At 40.5% G+C, this 26,232-nt stretch overlaps 1 protein-coding gene across 3 annotated transcripts; it reads left to right on the plus strand.

Moving 5' to 3' along the window:
* The first annotated feature begins 638 nt into the window (after window positions 1-638).
* Window positions 639-25,449, plus strand: mapk8ip2 (mitogen-activated protein kinase 8 interacting protein 2). 3 transcript variants are annotated; one of them, XM_086028482.1, is made up of 14 exons: window positions 639-1,166; window positions 8,342-8,447; window positions 13,963-14,205; window positions 14,312-14,390; window positions 14,992-15,093; window positions 15,369-17,595; window positions 19,003-19,211; window positions 19,415-19,490; window positions 19,723-19,895; window positions 20,159-20,268; window positions 20,395-20,517; window positions 21,338-21,408; window positions 21,481-21,579; window positions 22,355-25,449. In XM_086028482.1, exons 1-14 carry the CDS (start codon window positions 1,102-1,104, stop codon window positions 22,425-22,427), a joined length of 3,756 nt encoding a protein of 1,251 aa, XP_085884608.1. In that variant the 5' UTR covers window positions 639-1,101; the 3' UTR covers window positions 22,428-25,449. The 3 variants fall into 3 exon arrangements, with proteins under 3 accessions (XP_085884608.1, XP_085884607.1, XP_085884609.1); XM_086028481.1 differs by having other exon boundaries at window positions 640-1,166; window positions 14,992-15,195; XM_086028483.1 differs by lacking the exons at window positions 639-1,166; window positions 8,342-8,447 and adding an exon at window positions 11,003-11,143 and having other exon boundaries at window positions 14,992-15,195.
* The last annotated feature ends 783 nt before the right edge of the window (window positions 25,450-26,232 follow it).

A 26,232-nucleotide genomic window follows, 5' to 3' on the forward strand; every position in this document is an offset into this window, starting at 1 on the left:
ATTGTGGGGTAGCATGCAGGTCACTGCAGGTGGGTGTGCACGTGTGACCCCATCTAATAATGCTATTTATTTATTTATTTATTGCCTACGAGAATAAAGTAATTGAACATTCACTACAGTAGGTGGCAGTGACAGTCTCATTGTACGTCAAATAATATTTTCAAATAATTTACCAACACGTGTAGCTATTTCAAATGGTCATATGAAATACTACTATTACTACTACCACTAATACTAATAGTGATGAAGTCAATTAAATGTATTTGGGCAGTTCATGTGAAACATTACTTAATTTATAATTTAGTTCATAATATTTTCAAACAATAATAATGATGAAATGATGATGTCATATAATAATCAAAATGGCAATGTCTAAATAAAATGTATGTCACAGTTCCACAGACTGTAATAATAAATTAATCAAAATTTCAAACAATCAATAATAATTCCGAATGATAATATCAAATAATAACTGAAAAACTAGTAAAGGGCAGTACGTAGTGTTTTATTTTCTTTATTTCTGTTAGAAATAATGATAATTAAAAAAATCAATCAATGAAGTGCTAAAAAAATCGAGCCCCCCCAGTGACGTCACTACTGCTGGACTATCCCTCCACTCCCTCTGCTTGCATCCCACTCGGTTTAAATGACGCTATCCGCCTCTCATCCTGCCCCCTCCCATCTCCCATCTCTGCACTACTGCCTGCTAGCTTCCGTCGTGTGTCACCCGCAGCATCTTCAACCTCTCCACCCTCTTTATCGTCATCCTCGCCAGACGTTCGCAAGTGGCGGTGGTGGTGGGGGGGGACACCGTGTCTGACATATTGGATCATAATTCGGGATATTGTCCTTTGCTTCCATGCAGATAATTTAAACCGAGACGGCACTACCGTCCCTCCCTCCCTCCGTCCCCTCTGCGTGGATGCTCGACTCCTGCTGCACGCGCAACATCCACGACTGAATAAGACGGAGAGAGTGGATGGGTGGGGGGGTGGGGGGGAAGAAAAGAAAACGCCACTGCGAACGCCCTTGCCGTGGATGGACTGCCGTTTCCCCTCCGTGATCATCTCCACGGCATAGTGGGCTCTCGAGTCAGAGAAGATGGCGGACCGGGCTGAGATGTTCTCCCTCAATACGTTCCACTCCCTCTCTCCTCCGGGCTGCAGGTAAAAAAAAATCTGCTGGATGCTTCGTGGCTTGGGGGGAGGGAAGGGAAGGGAAACTGCCCGCTTGCTTGTTTGCGTTTCATTCCAATGCAACATGCGGCAAATGGCGCCATTCATATGTCAGAAACAACAACAAAAGGTGGTGAATATGCTTTCTAGTTTGGTGTTGTTGTCTGCTTGTGGCCTTGCGGTGCTGTGGAGGCCCACGCCCTGAATCTGATTGGCGAAGCCTTCGTTCGCGCAGGCTGCTGCTGGGAAGTGATTGTGATGATGTATGAAACACATGAGTGTGAGTGGGATGCACTCATCACTACTGGGGTACACTTGAGCGGGAATCAAATCCATATATGCAATGGCTGCTTTCGTTCTTTGAGACGCTTGGAATCAACAAAGCGGCCGCCGGCCACAACATTAGGAACACTTGCACAAGCCAATCGCATCCAAGGCAAGAGCTCAAATCAAGCAATTCAATTCACTCCATTTGTTTATTACAATGTCAAGTTTTCTAAAAGATGCGCAGTTCAAAATGTGATGAAGAAAATAAAATCTCAATGCAGAATATCTTCTCAAGAACTACACAAGAACCTATGAAAGTGCTTCATAAATGGGGATGTAGAATAACCAGAGCTGGGCATTTTACAAAAATGTCCCGGTCCGTTTATCGTCTTCCGTCCCTTCCGCCGTCCATCTATGCGCTGACCAAATAGTAATTGCGACTATTATTTTAAACGGGCTTCCATTAGCGTTTCCGTCTACCAACATCAACCAACTTACACTACCCCCTCGCTGAGTGATATTTGAAACGAAAGACTCACCGTGGCATGGAATCCTCACCTCGATTGGATTAAATAAGTCTCCTTTTAGGACCCAGGAGCCGTGGCCAACGGTGAAACGGGAAACGGAAGCCTCGCCGCGGCCTTTGAATCATCACCGCGAAATAGACGATAGATGATTACATAGATTGAAAAATGCGCTTCCGACTTTGCTTGGTCCGTCTATTTTTCTAAATTTCCCGTCTTTCGTTTATCGCCTACAAAATGGGCGTCAGTCCATCATAGGCGGATGGACGGACCGGCTCGCTCTGAAAATAACGTGATGTAATTTCCATTATGAAGTTTAACAGTAATGTCAAATCATGTTTCAAATAATTGAAAATCAGTACTGCACATGATAAAATACAAGAGTTATATGTAAGAAAAAAATTTAATAGATCATTTCGGGGGGGAATCGAAAAGCAGTCATTTTGCATTTTCAAAGTCAGTAGTTAAACATTATTTACTATAATTACAGTTAATTAACTAAGAATTCATTGAACTTGCTTATTTAACTGCATGAAAATCTTTCACTAGATAATACAAATTTCATTACTTTTGGAACATGTTAAATATCATAATAATATCGATATATAATATTGCTATATTCAACAACTGTATCGCATATTGCACATTTTTCCAGTATCGTGCAGCCCTAATGTAAAGTAGTCGTAATATTAGGTGAATAAAATGGTATGTTTAGGAGAACAAAAAAAAAATTGGAGAGTTGTTTTTTGTAATCTTATGGGAATTAATGAGTATTTTTTTAGGTGACAAATGTCATTTCGCATTCATTTACATTTAGAGAGCGTTATTGTAATGATTTATGATTAATATTCCTTTCAGCTTCAAAATGCTGGACAAAGCCACACAATCCAAATCTAAAAAAGGCCTTCCATTTGACTTTGATACATTACTCAAGAGTGACTAAAAACAAAACAACAATAATAATAATAATAATAATAATAATAATAATAATAATAATAATAATAATAATAATAATAATCAGAAATGATTCAAATATCTCATACCACACGCACACACAATCACATTAGCAACCCCAAAGGATTTGTTATCTAACACTGTGCACTTATGAGGGATTTAATTTCATGCTGCAGCTTTATCTCCTCATGCTCTCAGATCAATGCTACTGGACAACACGTGCCCAGCGACAGTTGATTGGTCGTGTTGCTCTTAATCATATCGGGCCCAAAAAATGTCATCGTCATCATGTCAAATGTAATCACGCTGAACTGAAGAGAACTATTGCCGTATAATCCTCATAATGTAATATTAGGTCGTGGACAGTGTGACGAATGAGGACCAAAACATGCACCTGTCATGTAATCCCCTTTATGTAGCAACGCGTGAACTCATGTCGACAAATCGAGTCAATCTTTAATCTGATGGATAGAAATACATTGTTGTTAATATATTTTTAACATTTACAGTATTTAAGATTTATATTTTTGTTTGAATTTGACTATTTTTCAACTGATGCGGGCCTTCGTTGTTATTATTATTGATTGTATTTTAACAGGCAAATACTGTACTTCTCTTTTATTTTTATAGCTATTATTATCATTATTATTATTATTATCATTATTATTATTATTATTATTATTATGTATTTTTAGAAATTTTTTTTCATTATTTTGGAATCTATTTTATATTGCTTGCTTGACATATACAGTAAATTAGACATAAAATGTGTACACACCCCTGTTAAAAAGGCAGGTTTGCACAAAAATTTCAAGACTAAAAGAACTTCATTTGGGGTTAATCAAAGGCACCTTAAATGGTGGCAGGTGTGTGCTGACTCCCATTTGACATGGGGTTGAATGTGATTGGTTAATTCTAAGCATACGTTTGCAACTGCATGATCTCAGTTTGTTTTTACTTCCCTTCTCGAAAATATTTCCTTTTTTCAATTGAGTTTTACGGGTTCGAGGTCACAATAACGGTGGAAAATATTTTGAAATCTTGGTCTCATTTTTTTTTTTTTTAATACAGAGCTGGGCATTTTACTCCAAATTGAACATCCGTCATTCCGCATCCGTCTGGTGCGTGGGTATCCTTCCGTCGTCCGTCATTCGCCTTTTTTTTTCCGGGGGTCAAAAAATTGTTTATACTATAGGCCGGTCCGCCTCTAATTTTAAACGGGCGTCTGTAGGACCATATGCCATTGATTTGGCCAAAAACACTTAAGTCAGAGTTCGAAATTGACTTTGGGGTGCTTGAATGCATATATAATGAAAAATAGCCATGGCATTAGATCATTTGATAATTTGATTTAATTAGTAGTGACTCAAAGTGCGCGTGTAATTGTGTGCGCACACACGTTAGTGGGAGAAAGACAGCAGGGTGAAAAGCCTGCGTAATTGATCTTCTCAATGACTCATAGAATAAATGTCCTTGGCTCTTTAAAAATGATGATGTCATTGTGAGCCGGTGCTATGCCTTGTTCTTTCTTTCATTTATTATTTACGATTTATGATGGCATAAACATTTGTGTTGTATGTTAATATTCATGTGATGTCATTTTTGGTCGACAGCAATTGGCCCCCTGAAATCGACAAAAACGGGTGGATTTTACTACTTAACTCATATTCCACAAACACAATATTAATCAGAATGCCGTGTTTTGACTAGTGGTCTTACATGGAACAAATTCTTGTAAAGAAAATTTTGGGGATGACTTCCCCCTTTAAGGATTACTAAAGATCTGTAGTTCATAGTTTGATCCAGGAAAATTATTTTCAGGATATTCATATTTCCTGTCTAGAAAGACAGATATCCCATTATGATTCATATGCGGCTATTTTGCCAGATATACATGTGAAAAAGACTTACGCTGACCAATTTCTAACTCTGCCTCCTGCTATTCAATCAATTAAGCAGCATCATGGCCCTGAATTATTTATTTCAACGGCATCTCTCAGCATTAGCCAGCAGTTTTTGAGAGTCGCAACATGTAGTTTCACACACAATTTGACAGATGAGGCATTTGGTAGTCAGTTTGTGCGTCCCGCAGAGCCTGAATCGGCGCCCACGCACATTGGCAGACTTTGAATCCACCCAACAGTTTTGATGGAAGGACTTGGAAGGTGTTGTGAGGCACACAGTACACAGTGCCTGTGCCAGTGATTTGATCGCACTGTCGTACAGCGAGAGTTGTATCAATGCGGCAGGTTGACATTGTTATTAATGTAATGTCCAAATTACATCATTTGGACATAAAGTAGTTACTACAATAAATATTTCAGCATCATATTGTTGATAATAGACACAAATGAGTATAGCTATGTGTGACAGAGATGCAAATTGAAGGCGGAATCAAAGTTTAAATTCATAATTTTTGTAATATTACTTTTATGATCGCTGAATTGTAACCATAGCATGTGTGCTTTCTATTTGAACAATTCAAATCACTATTTGCAGTCAAATTACCACTGAGTCTCAATTCCTCAATACAAAAAAGCCATACATTTATATACAGTATGAATAAAGTCTTTTTTTGTGCACTGACATCTTTTAAGAAATTTTGTGTGGTGCCACAGTAGTTGTTTACATGGCATTTCTACTTTTGCTTTCACCTTATGTACTCGACATGCCATGGCCTCACTTGCATGTGTGAAGTGTAATAATAATAATAATGATAATAATAATAATAATATATTTTAAGTGATTGTGGCATACATGGGTAAAATTTATTCTGAGCATGAATGTATGAGAATAAATCCAGTAAATGACTGCAGTGATTATAGTAATAAGGAGGTGAGAATAATAAGGAGGTATGGATTAAGGGGTGGGAGCAAATATGTCTGACTTCTTCCCATTCCTTTTCGAATATGGCGTTAAGCGGTTTTATTTCTCATGTGTTTTGTTTGCAAGTATTTCTATTTTTTCTATTAATGTAATTATATTTTTGTTATTTTATATTTTGTCATGTCATGTCATCTTCCAAACCGCTTATCCTATATAGGGTCGCGGGGAGTTGCTGGAGCCTATCCCAGCCGTCAATGGGCGAAGGCAGACTACACCCCGAACTGGTCGCCAGCCAGTCGCAGGGCACACATAGACACTGTCACTGAGCGGGAATCGATCCCACGCTGCCCGCACACAACTCAGGCGTGTGTACCACTACACTATCAGCGGACTATATTTTATATTTTTATTTTGATTATTATTTTTTAACTAACTAACTAACTAACTAACTAACTAACTAACTAACTAACTAACTAACTAACTAACTAACTCTATTAGTTTCCCCCCTGTCTTTTCCTTTGTTTCCATATTTGTATCTACTTTATTTGTATTTGAAGTTGGCGATGCTTTTTTGTTTTCACAGTAGCATTAGCGTCAAGACTAATGCTAGCACTATATAAGAGGTGTCCTGGCTGGTCCACTAGCAATATAGACCACAAAATTAGTTGATACAGGGTCACGATGGCAACCAATACAAAAATTGTATTCGCTGTTATGAGCTGTTTAGTGTATATATTTTTTTCTTTTGCATCATGTTATGAGCCAAATTTGAGTTATGCGTGAGTGAAGTCCAAAAAATTGAGCATTTAACATAGTGTAATGCCCTGGCATGTGGGCAAGGACAGCCACAGTAGCTGATGCACTTTCAACCGTTTACTCAATGGGTCAATACAAAATGAGAACACCCATAAGGAGCTGCTATTGGCCACCACTCACGCGCAGATGCTCACATGCATACTAACCAACTGTAGCTTTTGATGTCATTCACAATGCGATGCCTACTAAAGGCACACATACATGTACAGCATTTACATGATATAAAGCCAGTTAATTACTTTACATTGTTTTTATTCAATGCAGTGCTATTTTTCTTTCAATTATGCTTATCTCTTGCTGTCTTTTGCATAAAAGTGACATCATAAAAGCTGCCAACTTTCATGTGAGCATTTGCTCCATGGCATTGTGCACAACACATGCTTTCTTGCATGCACAGTGCACGCAGTGTCCTTTCCCCTCGATTAGAAGTACTGCAATGCAGCATTTCCTTGTGACACAATTGCAAGACAGCTGCTGTGGAAAATGAATGCACGCCGCAGCTAATGGGGTGCCGTAGAATTCTAGACTAATGACGAAAACTAGCCATGGTTCATTACAGGCAGCATCAACTTTATGGACTTCACCTGCTGTGACTTGTGAATGCAGACCAACTCTGCTTCTGGATCATCCTTCCAACTTCCTCACATCATTTATTATTGGCTAAAAATAGTGGCAGGAATTGTATTTGTTGTTGTAAAAAAGATGAGGAGGTTTATTTATTCATGTGATAGTTTTTGTTTTAGTTTGAAAATTTTTTGGGGGGCTTTTGTAATTTTGTTGGTTTATGTTTGGGGGGAGTAGTTGGATTTTTTAATTTGAGAAAATAAAAACAACAACACAGCAACCTAGCTCATCAGAATACTAGAATAGATTTTTGGTTGTATTGTATTTTGTTGTATTGTATGTCACTCTATTGGTTTGTATTTTAGTAGTAAATTTGGGTGATTTATTTTCAACTTTTTTAAATTATTTTTTTTAGTATTTTAAAAATAAAACAGTATTTTTCATACTTCACTAAATGTATTTTTAAAGTAAAAAAATGATCCATATAGCCCAACACAATTGAAGAATCAATTTTGGTTTGTAGTTTTTTATTTTAGTATTTTTTGTGGAATTTTTGGTTTGTACTTTTCAATGCAAAAAACGATGAAGTATTTAGCTCAACAGAATTAGAGAATTGATTTTTGGTTCGTAAGTTTTGGAGTATTTTTTAAATTATTATTTTTTATAGTATTAGTATTATTTTATGGATTTGGTTTCTATTTTTGCCGTATTTTGTGGTAGTTTTGGTTTGTATTCCGGGGAAAATTTTCATTTGTATTTTTGATGTTTCTATAATTTTTTGTTTAATGTATTGTTAGCCGTTGGTGTGTATTTTTTAATACAAAAATAGATGCAGCAACATACTTTGACATTGCTGAATTGATATTTTGTCTTATTTAGTCAGTTTTAGTTAGGTTTTTGTCAGTTTAAATATGTATCTTTTTAAATTGCACAGTACAGTATATTTTTGGTTCAATTTTTTTTTTGGTAATGTTCTGTACTTGTGATTTCTATTTTATTTCCCCTTTGTAGTTTTTGTTCATATTTTTAATGTAAAAAAGATACAGACACAGCAAAGTAGTTTGAATTACAGAAGTAATATTTTGTTTGTATTATGTAGCTATTTTTTGGTTGGGATTTAAAAAAAAAAAAACAAGACATATATCAAGAAAAACACACGAAGTTACTTTGTCCTCCAACATGTGTTGACTATGGTGTGTCTGCTGCATGTTTTAGGCCAGCCCACGACATCAGCCTGGAGGAGTTTGACGACGAAGATCTCTCCGAAATCACAGACGACTGCGGGATTGGTCTCAATTACGACTCAGATCCCTATGAAAAGGTGAGTTTACCGTGTCTTTAAATCCTGATTTGGACCTCTAACATTGCTATTCAGAAGGGGGAATTTCCACAAATAGACTGATGACAAAATATTGGGGTTCAGTCATATTGACATGCTGACAATGATGATCTAAGTGTGTTTCATGTGTCATTGTTGGCACAAATTGCAAGAAGCCTCTGGTTGGAATGATTGCGCAATGACGAAGTGAATGTGTGTATAATTGCGTCATTAGATCTATCATCCCGGGTTTATCCCTTAATTAGGTCCTTTCGAGCAAGTGTCCTTTCATATCCTAACTATATGCTGGACGCTCTCTCCCTCTCTCTGCATCCATCATGTCATGTAAATGTTTGATGTCGGTGGCCCGGAGCCATGACTGCAGCAGAGGGCAGCCGACCACGCGTTTAAGATTTCTAGAGTCAGGGATAACCTCCTTCTCTGCCTCCTTTCATGTCCTGGCAGCTCTCCTCCACCTCCTTCCTTCATGTCCTCTCATCCCCTCTCTGTCTCTTCTCATTTGTCCTAATACCATCCTTCTATACCTCCTTGCTTAGTCTTAACACCTTCTTGTACCTCATTCCCCATCTCCTTCTAAATGTCCTAGCATCTTCTCCTTTTACCTTCTTCTTTAACTCCCCCTTCCCTCTCTACATCCTCCTTCATGTCGTAACTCCTTCCTTAGCTCCTTTTACGTGCCCTAGCTCCTTTCCTACATCCTTTCTCACATGCTTTCTCATTCTTCCCTACGTCCTCTTTCATGTCCTATCACCACCTCTCTACTTCCTTCCCTAGCTCTTTCTACATGTTCCTTTGCTACCTCCCCTTTCATGTCCTCACTCCCCCTCTCTCACCTAGCTCTGGTCCTTCCAATTCTACCTTCTCTTTCAAATCGCATCCCATCCCCTCTTGATCTCCACTTTAATGTCCTAATGGAGTTAGGAGTTCTGTACACGCCCCCCCCTTCTTCTTCATGTCCTAGCTGCTTCCCCTTCTGCTTTCTTCTCTACCTCCTTCTTCACACCTTATCTTTTCCTTCTCTACCTCCTCGTTCACGTGCTATCTCCGTCCCTCTACCTCCTTCCCTTTCTCCCTTCTCATGGCCATCACACCTACTCTTTCCACAACTTTTTCCCTCTATCTAACTCCACCTATTTCCTTTGCCTTTGTGGAATCCTACCTTCACACTCTCCCACCCCCCTTTCTCCTTTCTTTCTCTTCTCCCTTCTGAACTCCATCCTCCTATCCACTTGTTTCCCTCCTCTGCAGTCATTTCCGCCCTTCTTCCTTCCTCCCCCATTCAGCTGAATGAACTTAGACTAGGTATCATTGCTTGAGAAGCTTAAGCTCACGTCTTAATCTTCTGCAATATATTTGTACTTAAAAGCGACAACAAAAGCCTGCCGAGGCCTGAAAGATATTTCATTTCCTGATGGACAACTCAGGCATTGTGCGTATGACACTCCCTCAGACACATCAGACTGCACCCAGTAAAACAAATCAGGATGCGCCGTAGCCCCGAGGGATCCATCTTACTGACAGGAGCTGGATCGGACTCGGCCGACTGCCCCCCAACTGCACAAGGACATTTAGGAAGAAGATCAACAAAAGCGAGACAGGGAAATGTCACGCTCACGACGTTTCAGATTGGATTTTCTCTTGTTGTCACCTCAAGCCCCTGCGGCAGTCGTTCTTCCGTGCACTGACTCTGCAAATTGTGATGATCATAACGCATTGTGATTTTTGTGGACAGAAGCGCCAACCTTGAGTTTATCCTTTGACCCCAATCCCCAGACCTGATTAATCACAATTAGTCACGGGGGTTCGGTTTTTAATCTGCGGAAGGCTGCCCCTTTGAAAGGAGCTTGTGCAAAGATACAAAAAACAAACAAATGTATTTCTAATGACTAAGGAAATTGGTTTATTTTTATTTCATACATACGGTCACAGAGGAAACAAATGAAATATTTCAGGGTTAAACTCATCATTCTAAAAATCTTTGTTTACTATATAGGCAGTATTTTAATGTTCTTGACTGCCGTACAAGTGTAAAAAATTGTCAAAATTTCTCAATGCAGCTTTTGTTTGGATCTCATTAGCAGTGGTGGGCATTTTCGTCCGTTATTCGTGAGCGGCCGGCCCGCCAGTCCGTCAGTCATCAGTCCGTCATTATTTCAGGTTGGCCCAGTCCATCAGTCGTCAGTCTGTCACTCCATCTGTCCCGTGAGGATCGGGATTTGGACCCATATGCAGATATGGCACGGAGGTTGTAGGGTAAAAAGTCTTAAGTCTTAAAATACAAAGTAACTACAAAGTAACTACAGAGAGCTGAACTGTAAGAGAGTTTGCATCTTCACTCGAAGAAGATTTGACGTACTGACAACCTGTGACTGAGTAACTCAAGATTATAAACTGGTAAGACATCAGGCCTATATGACATAATAAAGTACAAAGCATAAAAGTACCATAGCAACTGCATAGCAACTGATACATCACGTAACAACCAGTCATAACACCGTCATTGGTATTCGAACCGTGCTTCCGTCATTGCTAAATTACAGTTTGGCACTGCTATTTTAGGACCATCAGTTGCTCGATGGAAACGCTAATGTGAGGCCGTTTAAAATGATAGGCAGAGTGGTCCATAGGGGATTACCATTTGATCTGGCCGGACAAAAAGGTGGACAGACAAACGGCAGGTGATAAACAGACCGCGAAATTTTATTAAAATGCAAAGCTCTGGACCAACAGACTAGCTGACGGACTTAACTGACCGACTGAGTGATGGACTGACGATTACAATTCAGTTCGTCATTTTTGATGAACGACGGACAGGTAATCTGGCCGCTGTCAGATGACGAATGACGAACCAGCAAAACGTAGTAAAATGCCCACCTCTTCATTCTGTGCACTAAACAAGACTCAATGCAGCTCTGCTTACATTGTGGTTCTGACACAATCGTGTTTCAGACTGTGGATTCTGGCCGTCACCCAAAAATGGGTCTTAGTCAAGCCTCCCTGCCAAATCGTGGATGTGGAAACTTGGTGCAGGAAGTATTATGCAAAGTACCCACACTGTGAGGTCACAGTCTGGCAAAATCGATCAGGGCTTGCTTACAAACATATTTTCAGAAATAGTCACATAACAAAAGATTTACTTGGTTGTGTAATTTCACACTGAATGGGTGGGCAGACACTCCAGAGACCTAACTCTTTGAATTCAAGCAATTAAATAGACAGTTTTCTATAATATGTCCCTTTCCTGACATACAAACGGTTTCTATTTATATTCATGCTTTTTTAGTGGCCGTGCCAACAGATGCACTCTGACAGAACCCATCATTGTTATTATGGTCATCATCCTCTGGATCAGTGGCACTTTCACAACACAGCTGAGGCATGAAGATTTGTATTGGTCGCATATCCTCATGGTGGCTTTTATTAGAGGGACAGGGAATGAGAAATTTGACGAGCACAAGCGCGTTAATATCAACTCCGAACAAGGATTTGTTGCTCTCCTAGGAAAGGATCGGGTGTTTGTGTGGCACATAAAGCCGGCGTCAGCAGGATAGTGATGTGAGAGCTTTTGATCCGTCCAATAAAAAAGACAGCAGTGCGAGAGCCAGAGAAAACTGCTGCGTTGTGCAGACTCCAAAGACGATCAGTCACTTCTTGTAAAAATAGAGATCAAATCCACAAATGTCTGTGAAGTTGACTCCAAAAATGGTAGCTCACGATACTGTATAAAAACTCTCTATATTGTATAAAAAATAAAAAAAAGGTTGATATTTTAACAGCATTGTCAAAGAAATGGCGTGGCCAGTCATTTTATGTGTTTTTGCTGGCTATGTGGCGCAAAGTATCATTGTCTTTGTAAGTTCATCGTGCTGTGATCAGCTGAAGCGGCTTGCTGCTGGCTCTGTAAACAATCAGGTTTGTGTGGAGAGTAAAAGAGCCACAACGCACCTTCGTCTCATCGTCTTAATATTTACCACATCTTCACTAAAGTATAGATTATGTTTTCAGGCAAGACTTCTTTTCTAGCCTGCCACATTACACTTCTCAATTAGTTTAACAAAAGCGAGGAAGGGTTTGAAGTTGCTGTTGTCCTCATACAACAAAAAAAAATCTCAATATGTCTAAGACGGTATGAACCTGAGTATGTGCAGTTTATCAGAAGCTGATACTCTCAGCTAATGCTAATCTGTGTATCCAACAAAACACAACACAGCTCTGCTTAGCTTTTAGCTTAGACATGTTTGAGATTGTGTAGTCTATTACTTGAAAATGAAATCTTCGCCCAGCCTGCGCTTAAGTCATGGGTAACATCTAACAAAATATAGAATGACTTGCTCACTTTTGGGAAATAGGCAGCTCACAACAGATTTACTTGGTTGCATAATGTCATGCCCGATGGGTGGGCGGACACAGCAGAGAACCCACTCTTTGTGTAAGAGCAATTATTAAGATGATTTTCCACAAAGGGTCCCCTTTAGGTTGCTTGGGGGAACCTAAAGGTCATCAACACCCCTGACAGATTATGTTCCAGTATGTACTTTTGTCCTATGGTCTATGTAAGGTTCCCTGGAGAGGGAACGATGTGTCATTTTGTGAAATGGAAGAGCTGCCTCTCCGGAGGGTTACACCACTGAGCTTGACACGTAGAGCGAGATGAACACAGAGCCTCTCAAAAGGCAAACCCCAGTGGTCGTGATTCATTTGCACAAGAGAATATCCATCCATCCATCCATCCATCCATCCATCCATCCATCAGAAGTTTCCCATCAATTTTTTTTCACTGAATACTCACGTACTCTTACTCAAATTATACTTTGAAGGCTGTTTTTTATTTTTACTTGTCATGCTATCCTAAAGTAGCTGTCTTACTACGTACGTACAATTTTTTGGCAACTCTAACCAACCCTGGTCACCAGTCATTGTATTATGAGTATCAGAAACAACTCTCAACGTGATGCAGTGCAGTTGTACACCACTGAATATCAATAGAATATGCACTCAAAATATGAGGTGCGGTCTGTTCATCGGGCCTTCCCGTAAACCTTGTGAAACCTGAGCAGCATGCCGAATTGATCTCCCAACAACTGTCGCTGGCTCTTTGTTTTTCACCCACATTCTGGTCAGTAAATGCGTCGTTCGGAAAGCTTACTCATGTCATGGCTGCACAGTGTCAACTGATTTTTAACAACTTAACTGATTTTTAAGAGCAAGATGCCCCACACATAACGCGGAAAAAATGGGGTGACAACACCTACGGTAAGAACAACACCTAGATTCCACAAGATAGCGCCAAACTAATACATTGACTTGACTTTTCTCCCCCAAAATCAGCGAATATGTAAATTCATGAATGCCGAGCTGCGAAGGTGTGGGGCTTTATTGAATTGGTGTTATGCGTTTTTTCGGTTGTACCTGCTGTTTGAGTAGAAAGCACTTAAATATGTATGCCCCTAACTGTGCAGGTTGAGTGTAACTTGATACCATCCACTCTCTCTTTCAGGACTCCCTCATTCTCGAGAAGAACGACATACACCACCCGGTGTGCTCTTTCCAGGACGACTTCCAGGAGTTCGAAATGATTGACGACGAAGATGAGGATGACGAAGAGGAAGAGGAGGAGGAAGATGAGGAAGTAGACCCTAATGCGCCCCCGTCTCCCTCAGCGTCACCTCCCCCCTCGCCCATTCTCGGCACCCTGAAAAGTAGACCCACCACACTAAACCTCACCACGGCTGTGTCCCAGGTATCTGTTCACATAAAGAAACCTACTGTATGTTCTGTATACTGTATGTAACGTACAGTATATCCAAGCGAGCTTGATTAATTTCTGTCCCTCTTTTTGTCATTAGGATTCACTTAACAACAACAGCAGTCTGTCACCAAAGAAAGCAAGCTGGCAGGACTCGTTGCGCAACCCATCTACACAGGGTGAGACTTGGCTTTGTTATTTAGGAGCACACACCAAAAGGTACTCTTTGGCTTGGGCGCGGCCAACGGGAAACAGAAGACTCACCGCGGCCTTTGAAGCCTCATCGCGACGATTACTTGGACGGAAAAAATGTATGTCAGTTCCTGGCACCAGGTTCACTAATTGACATGAAAACTGAGTGGGCATTTCGACATAAATGGACACAGTCTTAAGGACCCGTTCATGAAATTGAACAGATAGTCAGCCATCTTGGTTCGAAAAGGGCATTTTGGTCACGTTCCAGATAAGATACTTTAAAGACGTACCAGTACTGCTTGAGAATTTGTCCAAGTGTGCCGTGAATGGAAGTAGGTATACTAGACGGATGGCCGACGCTAAATTGTAAAGCTTATGTTGCCTATGCCGTCTAATGTAGCCCAAGCATGGTGTCAAAGGTTGCGATGGCTCATTCATTGTTGCTTTAATTTTCACATCAGCTTCATTTAACCTTTTATTAATATTTAGAAATTACTTAGCAAAAGTCTTAGGCCATTATATACAGTATGCTATGAATTATAATTCATCTTAACCAATCATTACATATTTGTACTCCGACTTCAGGCCGCACAACTCCAACCCACTCATGTCTGGAGGATGGTAGCCATGTGACAGGCCAATGTCCAGCTTCAGCCGTTTCCCAGCCTCCAGGGTCCCAGAGTCAAGGTACTCCAGCAAAACAAGCAGGGAAGGGTGGGAACCCCCATTCCCCTCACAGGCCCCTCCTCTGTGACATGGAGGGCAACAGGCGGGAGAAGCTTGAATACGGTAACAGAAAAAAAGCCTGCCCAGCTAGTTTAGAACTCATTTCATCCAACATTGGTGATGCCCACCAACTGATTACCATTAACTGTTTCCATTCGATCTCACAATGCATATTTCCATACACCATCTGTTATTCTAAGCAGTACTTGTTTTCTCTGTAAATGTTATCTTCTTAGGCTCATTTGGTCAACTCCAGTCCCACCCTTGCCCTGGTGATGTCGCGCAACCTAAGGCCGACCCTTCAATCTACACCACCAGAGTACCTTCTGTGGATGAGCATTCCCAGTGTTCGGACACGGAGGTGGACCATGACCTCAACAACGGCCACAACCACAAACACTTAAATCGGCTTGCCACTGACACGTACACAATCACAAGCGAGTCTGGCATGGAAGCCATGAATGACCTGGATCCAGATGGAACCAGTCACTGCTTGTCATCTACTGCTCCTTTGGGAGGCAATGACGGTGCTGACACCCCCTTGTCTGAAGACGAACTGGACAAGGATTTTGAAGTTGAGTTCATGCGCAAGGAGACATATGATATGGTGTGCAAGGAGCATCCATTGTCATATGTGGAGTTCCCGTGCATTGAACCCTATGAGCTGGCTGCCTTCTCCAGCACTGTATCCTCCAGTCACTCAGATGCTCCTGACCAGTCCAAAAGTTCTGATTCTCCTTCCTTGGCAGCTCCGGTGGTTGCGGCTCATGATTCTCATTCTCCGTCATCAGATCCTGGAATAGCAGACATGAACCAGCAAGGTTATGTGACGTCAGATCTGGATAAGGAACTGAGCTCCCCAGGCTCTGACTCTGATCTTGAGGGAGAAGTGGACATAGCATTTGCTTGCGAAGGTGCCGTGCACTCCAATATGATCTCGTCTATCTCAGAAACAGAGCTCGACTTGACTAGCGATGATAGCAGCAGTGGGCGCTCTTCTCATCTCACCAACTCAATCGAGGAAGCCAGCTCACCCACATCCGACCAGGAACTGGACGCGGATACAGAGTTAGAGCAGGACAGTGGGATTGTGGGAATCAAAGCATCTCTCTTTTTGGGCCAGCCTGACCCAATCAAAGAAGGTTCTCCCCTGCCCTCTCCATCTCCTTTAACCTCTCCAACTATTGCCACCCCATCCCCTGTTGACTCCCCCTTTTTTCCACCTAAGTCATACATTGATGACCAGGCTATGATTGAGCTAAAGAGCGTGGATGACGATGTGTCTGGCGAACACCAGGCTGACCCAGATGAAACTCTTCCTCCTCAACAGTGCGAGGACATCATGTCCAGACAAATGGTGCTCAAGATAGAACCCGACCACAGCCTTGAGTGCTTCAAACGCTCCTTCTATCTTCCAGTGGGACCCAAGCTTATGCCTGCTACAGATGATTATGATGAAACTAGTGAAGGGGACTCGGAATCAGAAAGTGAGGATGACCTGAGTGAAAACTCTGACTCACCCTGGCTGCTTAGCAATTTGGTCAACAGGATGATCTCAGAAGGCTCATACCCAATCAGTTGTCCTGAGGAGTGCTTCAAGAGGGAGGTATCTGTGTCAGATACCATCTCACCATCCTCAGAAATTGGTGAGGGAGATTGTTTTGCTGATGAGGAGCCAGAAATGGTTGGATCAGAGAAGGATGATGAAGGGATCCACAACATTAAGGCTGAGGAAAGTCAGAGAATAAACGTGGGACCTTCCACTGAAGGTGTAGCCATGAACTCTTGCCTCTATATGTCTAACCCCACCGGTGATACAATCAAACCACTGAGTCTGGATCTCTGTGCAGAGAATTCAAGAGAAACCACCGATTACTCGGCGTGCACCGCCAGAGTCTCCACCACTGCAAAGAACTTTACAGATAAACTCTCCAAGAACACCAAGAGACCAGAGGAAAACGATGAGCCAGATAACGATTTGACAATGCTAGAGGGAAGGAAGGACATGGACTCTCCGAGCCTTAGCGAGAGTATCATAAGCGACAAAGATATCGGACGGGAGACGAAGCCCCAGACGACAAGTCGCTCATCCGCCTCTCTTGAACGAATCACTGAGGTCAAACACAGCCTGACACTGGACATACCTACTTCTCAGACCAACCGTTGCTTCAGACTCACTTACTCCACGGACAATGATGAAGAAGATGACCAAGGGGACTCGTACCCATTCTTGGATGACTTGAGGAGACGGTCCTATAGGGGTAGCGATTCACAGCTTGATGGTTCTCCTTCTGTCGACTCCTGCATGCCGGACCATCCTTGCCCAGACCGTAACCTCCCGCCATGTGAGAAAGACTTGTCTCCGAAGCCACCCAGTGAAGACGATGGACTGGCTTACGACTCCATGAAATACACTCTTGTGGTTGATGAGAACACAACTCTGGAACTAGTGAGCCTCAAAAGGTATGTTATGACAGTAGTGTTAGATTATCATTTAGGACAGGTTGTTGTCCAGAATACATAGGATAAATATCTTAAAATGCCAAACTTTTGGTAGTAATTGGCACTTTTCATTCAATGTTTGTACTTTTTTAACTGAACGAAACTCACTTACCTGGTGCTGCTGTAAACATGTAAGATGTTGAGTAGTGTAATCCTTGGGTCTGTGTATAGTGATGAATATATTGACTGCTCAAAGGGACGGTGGGGCCGGGATGACCATGTTTTCACTAACAAGTTAATTTTATATAGTTTTTGATCAGGAAAATGAAAAAAGGGTTGACTTTTTCTATTTGATCAATACATTTGGGAGAAATTAGGAAATTAATGACTCCATGAATAGCGCCTCTTGTTAATGAGGAGAATGCCGTTCTATCCTTGTTCGGCCCGAGTCACGGGAGGAATCGATTCTAAACTCTCCATTGCAAATCATTGTACTTTCATTGCTTATAACGTCCAAAAACGGTGATCAATTGGCACTAAAATTTATGTGGACATCCCTACTAATGCCCACTTCAACATATCAAAAGGATTAACCGCTCCGTGGCTGATTTATATGAGGATGAGGAAATGTGGAAGTGAGCAGAGCTACATAGCTTATGCTGGGACGAGCGCACACTGCTTCTTTGCTTAAAAAAAAACAACACTGCTTCTCATCACCGCTAGGACGGGCGAGGCATTAAACAACAGTCAGGATATTTACAGAGACTGAGACGGGGCGGGGATTAAGATCCATGCTTGCCTGATTGCTTGCCCGCTGCCAGTCGCCGTCTGCCTCCTGAGAGTTGACGCGAGTTTAGCCACAGTATTTTTGATTTTGTGGAGGTGATCATGATGAGCTCACGTTTTATGTCAATATATCCAAACTATTGTGCAGAACACTTTTATATTTTCACAGGTTGAAGTGGACAGGAGTAGTAATGCATTTGCATTTTGGTGGCGATCGGTCGCCGTTTTAGACAACAGAACTGACAAAGCGAGCAATATTACCATGCTTGCCTCCCTCCCGTGACGTAGACCGCTGAGACCGAAAACATAACATAAGCCACGCCCCAAAAGGGGGCGGGGCAATTTTTTCGTAAATGTAATCACAAAAAAAAGACCTTAAATAACGACAGACCTATTATATAAGTGCCAATGTTAAGCTCACCCAAGTATCACTTTAATGATTGCATAAATGGTGATGGAAAAGAAGGTCAATGAGTATAGAACCAGTGCTAGATGGTGCAAATTCAACAGATATGCAAGCGACAGCATAGTAAAAAACGGGATGTCTACTGAGGGGACTGTTTTCTGGATTATAAATGAGAGTAACTTCAATAGGTTGATTCAATAGGTTGTCACCCCATTTAAAAGCCTTCATCTTCTCAGGTGCACATCAGTCCTGAGTGACGACAGCGAGCTCTCGACACTATGCGACGAAGAGCCTTTGGAGACGGGTCAGGTGGACTACTATTGTGATGATGAGGGGGTGAGGCCGGAACTGCTCAGTTCTCCAGAAGACTCGTCCCCTGAGGCGGACCTCCCATTTTCCAAGAAGTTCCTCAACGTCTTTGTCAATAGCACATCACGCTCCTCTAGTGAGTAACAACTTTTTGGACAGCTTTGCATTGGTCACTGTGACCGAGCAGTGGTATTATGTGAACATTGTCATTCGATAGTCACGGGGACGTTCTGTGATGGCCTTTACTTTCGTGTTTTTTACTATAGGATAGGATCATTTACTAGTTTTATTCAACATTTGTTAAACATTTAGGAAAACACCTGACTGTTTCTCACGTAGGTACCGAATCCTTTGGACTTTTCTCCTGCACTATCAATGGGGAGGAGCGGGACCAAACGCACAGGGCAGTGTACAGGTAAGATACATTGCTGAACGACATCTTCGGACTGGTCGCTAGGCAATCACATGGCAAATGGATGTTTATCTACTGTATATGTGTCCTGCAATTGTCTTGCCACCAATTATGCCCCGCTTCATACCCAAAAGCCAGTTGGCATAGGCTGCCGCTCACCTGCCACTCTAGGGAGGACATCCAAAAATGGATGTATGGAATTGATCCGTGGTAATCCTTGAACCTCCCTGTGTAGGTTTATCCCCAGACACGCAGATGAACTGGAGCTGGACGTGGACGACCCTCTGTACGTAGAGGAGGAAGAAGACGACTATTGGTACCGAGGGTACAACATGCGCACGGGAGAACGCGGAATCTTCCCCGCCTTCTATGCCCACGAGGTCATCGGTCACTCCAAAGAGATGTTGGGTGAGAGCAGAACCTCGGATTGACTTTTCTTTCCAGGTTCAAGTTTTTCTTTCTAAGAATGGTGCCCAAGAAATTGTGCTGAGGGAAAAAATGATTATGTTTTCATAATGTCCATAACTACCATCATATACTGTACATAAATGCCCCTGCATTTGGTTCTCATCATAGTTTTGAACAGAAGCTAAGAAAAAAAATGCAAACATTTTTTGTGGGGAGACTCTCAAAAAAGTGTCGAGGGCCTGATCTGAGTTTGACACCTGCAGCCATGAAACGTAACCCCGCGTGGATCGAGACGTTCGACGTACAGTTCTTGGGTTCCGTCGAAGTCCCTCAACACCAAGGCAACGGAATTCTTTGCGCTGCCATGCAGAAGGTAAACAAAACACTGAAACACAACAAACAGACATTGGTTCATGCTTCGAACATGGTTTACCAGCGCTCGAATTTTGGATCTTTTTGGTGAAAAACCTCTGTATTTATTTGAACTCCTTTGCGGAAGATTGCACTGTCCAGGAAGAGGACCGTGCACGTGCGCCCCCCCTCCCTGTGTGAGCTGGAGATCAGCTTGCAAGGAGTGAAGCTGATCATGAGTCTGGAGGACGAATACGACTGTCTGGATGAGGTGAGAAGAACATAGAGCTCGTAGGTACATGTACAAAATATTAGGTACACACACAGTCTCATGACCTCAACAAATGTATATCATGCTCAAATTTGAGAGCGGTAGCAATTGATTTATTTAGCCTTCTTCTGTTACTCCGGCTTTACTCCCACATTTGAAAAACATGTATGTTAAGTTCATTGAAGACTACTCTATAGCTTAATGTGGAATTCAACGCAAACATATAACAGTTGAAACAAGGCATTTTGATAAATATTGTGTTTGTGGAATAAGAGTTAATCCACTCGTTTTTAGCCATCTCTGGGGGCGGCCATTTTGTCTCTTCTGTCGACTGAAAATGACATCACAGTTTTCTGAAGCTGAGCCCTGAGATGGCTAAAAATGGGTGGATTTTAATATTAATATACTGTATTAATCAGAATGCCGTGTTTCAAGTAGTGGGCCTGCATAGAATACATTCTTGAAAAAAATATGTTTGGGTTGACTCCTTCAAGGTCAGTGTACCAGTATGCTCTTGGTCCCCATGATTAAGACAATTCAGTGTACTAGTTGAATGACTTAGGCACTAAAAGTGGGGAAAATTTTTGATAGTTAAGCAGGATATCAAGTATATAGAATTAATTCTCAAAGAGCTTTCCGTCGTACAATAGATGTCTCATTTTCGTCTCCTTTTCTTGTGGTAATCTTTTGATCATGATTGTAGAATATAAATCTCACATGTTAGTGGTTGTCAAAATGATCTATGACAGCAGAGAATGAGGTTTATCAGAAGAAATGGCCATAAAAATGTAGATCGAATTTTAATTTTTTCTGTCATCAGTTTGACAGATGCAGTCACTTCTTCCAGATGAAGAACATCTCCTTCTGCGGTTGTCATCCCAGGAACAACTGGTAACTGGACAGATTCTCCACCCTTTATGTGCCAGTGATGATTTTTCTGATTTTTGCTCTTCGTTTGCTCAGCTACTTCGGCTTCATCACTAAGCACCCCATGCTGAGCAGGTTTGCGTGCCATGTGTTTGTCTCCCAGGAGTCCATGCGACCTGTAGCAGAGTGTGTCGGGTGAGTGCAAATCCTTTTGTCGAAAAACAATGCAAATAGCAAAACAATTGGAAATAATCTAGTACAGGTTTATCAAAATGTAGCTATAATAACAGTATTCACAAATGGTTTAACTTAACATTTTAAAGAAGGTAACCACAGTAAAGTGTCAAAACAAATCAAAACAACAAAGGGCAAAAGTATTGAGGACATGTTTGTCCTTATACTTTCCCAATACCTTTGTCCACATGGTGTCCCCATACTGTACTGTTGTTCTTATAGTGTCCCAATGTGTTTGTCCTTATGATGTCCTGATACTTTGTCCACATGTTGGTCAAATACTTAATTGCCCATTTGGTGTCTCTATACCCTTGCCCAGTCTAATGTCATTTGTCTTGTTAAGGTAGAGAGATTTGTCCATGTGGTGGACAAATTGAGATTGAATTTTTTGCACTGTTGCCATTTTTTTCCCCCTGAAATGTCATTTAGCTATAAATTACAATGCGTGGTAAAATCTGTACCGGGCAAGCTTTTATAGGTCAAACTTAATAACAACAAAATGAAAATATCTCAAAAACCTGATGTGTTAAAATAAAATTAAAAGACATTTTTTAAATCTGCATCACAAATACGTGTCGGGACACATAAAGCATCTCTGATTGAAATGAGCTGTTGACCAGTGTTATTTTTCTTCTTCTACTTTGGAAATATGGACAAATTCATCTTCATCTATGTACATGAGTTAAAATCGAACTAACTTGCAGCAAAGGCATTTAATTGTCTGTCTTTTACTTAGTCGGGCCTTCCAGGAATATTACCAGGAGCACGTGGAGTACGCTTGCCCCACTGAGGACATCTATCTGGAGTAAGACGCATCGCCTTGTACGCTCATCCACTTGCCATCAGAGGGCTTTTTCCCCTTCTTCTTCTTGCTCCTCTGAGACTGGGCTCTTCAGTTCAACAGCAAATCCACCTTCTCTCCATCTCACTGGAATGGTTCCTTTGACCGTTTTCTATGAGACAAACTAAAAGTGCTGAGCTATTTGAAGGTTCCTCTTCTGACATGTAAACCACCTACCTACCTACCTAACTACTAGTGACCAGTCACTCTCCCAATGCATGGCTTGTAGGATTTACCACGCACAGCGACACGTATTCAGGAACATGTGTGAGCGGCTCAACAAGGTCTGTAAATATGTATTTGTTTTCATGTTCCAAGCTGCTTGGGTTTCTACTGGTAGTCACACGGCAGCAGAGTAGTGGCAGAGAGTGCAGTGAGCTTACCTCGGTGTCGCGTTCAATACGGTGTGCTGTAAATACTGTAGATGTATAGGAAGTAGACGTTCAAACAAGCGCCTCATCCACGCTCACAAAGGGATCTGATAGTTTTCTTGTGGTTGTTCATGGCCGAGGCACATTAATTATATCGATATCATCAACTGGAGTCAATTTGGACAGTACAACATTGGTAGTATTAGGTGCCACGCTGAAAAGAAAAAGAAAAAAAACCAAACAAAACCGAATCGTGAAATGAGTGAAAAAAAAGTCAGAATCTTACAAGGATGAAGTGATAATGTGACTTGGTAGTACGATTTAATATTATGAGGGGAAAAGTACAGTTGATTGTTGAAAAATATCACTGTACAGTATTGTACTATAATATAATAAAATGCTACATTTCACTTGCAATAGTTTATCCATCTTTTCATGGACAGCAGGCCACAGTTTATTATTTACACACTTCGCTAGTGTTATGGACTTAATTGCAGTTTTTTCTTTGAAATATATATATTTTTTGCATCACAAAAGGATTCTTTAAAGACAACTTTTTCCCTTGAACATTTTCTTGTTAGATCATTAGGTTTTGAAGAATAATCTCACAAGAATTATTTTTTGCAGGGGAATTTCTTTTTGTCTCATAATACTACATATTTCATGTGATTTTTTGCTATTTTCATAAGATTGCAGTGTTGTTTTTGATGTTCCAACTTTGATGTCATAAAAAAAGTGTGCGTAGTACGTACTATTTTATTCTCGCAAGGTTACGAGTCATTCTCACAAGGTTATGCCCTTTATCGTTATTGTTACAGCTTTATTAAAATGTATTTTTTTGTAATATTACATATCATTGTAGCATAATTGCCTAAATCATTTTCCAATAAATTTGGAAAACAAGAAAATAAACAATGTTTGTGTATAACACACATTGATATATTTTTTTATTGATATTTTAACAAAAACGTCAACCAGACAGGTGAACAAGTAAGCGAAAGGAAAAAGACCCAATAGAAAAATACCAATGTGTGTCTTAAAAATTGTGCTTTTTTTTTGTTTTCTAAAAATATTGAAAAATGACTGAGGCAATTCTGCTATGGGGCCGACGATATGTTTCTCATACATTTTTTCTATAATATTGTGATTTTTCATTTTTGGAAATATATGGATTCTTTACAACAGTTCTTTCAGAAGAACAATACAGATTTTTTTTCTCATAATATTATGACTTAACCCACGTAGGTTTATCACTTTTTCACACGGAAAATCTTAGTTTTTCCTTTTTCTTCTCAAACAAATAGGACACTTTTCTCAAAATAGGACTATTTCCATCAAATCTTAAAACATTTTTTCCTGTAATATTATAAAATTGTTCTTGTGAAAATAGCCCCCGCCCAAAAAAATATAACTTTTGCCTTGTAATATTATGACTTTTATTCTCTCTCTCTCGAATAAATAGGACTTTTTCTTGTAGTGTTTCAACAATTTTTCCTGAAATTACAGGGAAGTTCTTTAAAAAAAAAAAATCTAACTTTTCCCTTATGATCTACATTTTTTCACCTCATAAACTGGTTGTCAAGTTTTTTTCTCTTCAGTGTTGGCCTTGTTGATAGGACAATACAGAACATGCAGCTCATGTTATGACACAATCATTTGTTTATTGTTTGTCAGCCAGCCAAGAGGCCCAATGAAAAGCCATATTTTCACTCCGACGACTGTTTTAGCGTTTAGTAGAAACGTTATGTCTGCTGTGTATTTTTTCTGAACGAGCTACAAAAAAAAGTGGATGGGCTTTTAAGTATGAAGGCGGACAGAAAAAAAGCGTTACGGTCGTCACGTGCACTCTCACATTTTATTTCTTGCTTTTAGCGTGGCGACAGGGTGAGCACTAGTCATATTATCTCCAGTAGGCTATCCAGAATATTTAATAGCTTATATACAAGAGGGGGGCACACTGATATTGGCCGTTTGAGCATTTATTCTGCATCATTGATATCCATTTTAGGGTCCATGTACTTGTATTTCACAATTCAGCGCACTAGTCGAATGGCTATTGAGTATATTGTATAAATGCTCAAACAGCTGTTTGAAATTTGTTTTGTTAGAATTTTGGCAGGGCTTGGCCATTATCTCCATCCATCCCAATGCTGTCATTTCGCTGGTGTATATAACCATAGAGACTCCCAAGTAGTGCTGTGTCCTTTTTCTTCTGTGTTATCCAACTACTGAGTATGCCATGGATTCAAAACAGACCACAACAACAAAAAAAGAAACAACACATTCATGTATGTGATCTGCAATAATTGGGCGTCTCAACATATTTTTGGCATTACTTTCAGGGCATAATGCGGTGACCGGATTATTGTGCCCTGTTCCAAAAATGCTCGGGCAAAAATGATGTTTGCGACAATGAGGCACCGCGTGGTTACGTTGCTAATTGGCTAGGGTATTTGTGTATACTACGTACATTAGAGGAACACAGTGCAGTATGTGACCGAGCAACATATCTTATCTTTTACCTTTCAAAACTTGTACAACACAAGGGAGAAAAAAAAATAGAATCCGCTTTGTCATGAATTTGGTCTTACGAATAAAATATATGCTTGATGTCCGAAACCGTTCTTCTTGTCTTTGTTACAAAACAACACACGGAACCACCGTAATATTATTTTACTCTCATGATATGCAGTAACTTTATTGTCTTAAAATTAAAACTCTTTGCTTAATTCTTCGTAATATTCTGACTTCTTACAAAAGGATTTTCTTGCAATCTTTTGTTCTCTAGCAATTTCCAACTTTATTTTCATAAAATCACATCTTTATTGTACTCTTACAACTTCTGGATTTGTCTTTTGTAATCTGATACTTTATCCTGCCGACATTGGCAATATGTTGTGGATACACAGATGGCCCAATAAGGCAGACGGTTGGAGGTAACAATTTGATTGTTTACTGAACACAGGCTATTTATACTGAGTCAAAAACACTTCTTAGAAGCGGTTTACATTCTTGGAAGCTTGTTGGCTATCAAAATAACGTTATGATAGTCCATTAAAAAGAAGCTCACTGTACAATACAAACATGTTTTCGAAAAGAGAAGTTTACCCAACTGTGCTCGATCAAAATGTTCTCTCTTTGTATTGGTTCACATTACTTCCTTCTACCATATACAGTATATCACTTTGTGTTAATGTTTTTATTTCTGAAATACTAGTACGCACTCTAAGTGTTAGCAAACATATCATTAGCCTATTAGCATTATTGCCCGACTCATTTTTCAATGTTTTCAGAAAACAAGACTTTTTTTTTTTAAATCATCAAAAAAGAAAACTCCAGTTGCCACAATTCAAACTTTTTCATTTACTATGACCCGGATGACTGAGAATCTACACTGACAAA

The sequence above is a fragment of the Filicampus tigris genome, chromosome 4 (genome assembly GCF_054856515.1).
Source record: "Filicampus tigris isolate MCC_2025a chromosome 4, RoL_Ftig_1.0, whole genome shotgun sequence".
NCBI lineage: Eukaryota > Metazoa > Chordata > Actinopteri > Syngnathiformes > Syngnathidae > Filicampus > Filicampus tigris.

Excerpts from the sequence above, each read along its gene's own strand:
- mapk8ip2 (XM_086028481.1), top strand. The coding sequence starts at position 1,102 with ATGGCGGACCGGGCTGAGATGTTCTCCCTCAATACGTTCCACTCCCTC. Across the intron at positions 1,167-8,341 it reads CTCTCTCCTCCGGGCTGCAG|GCCAGCCCACGACATCAGCC; the intron begins GTAAAAAAAAAT and ends TGCATGTTTTAG. Across the intron at positions 19,491-19,722 it reads ACGCACAGGGCAGTGTACAG|GTTTATCCCCAGACACGCAG; the intron begins GTAAGATACATT and ends CTCCCTGTGTAG.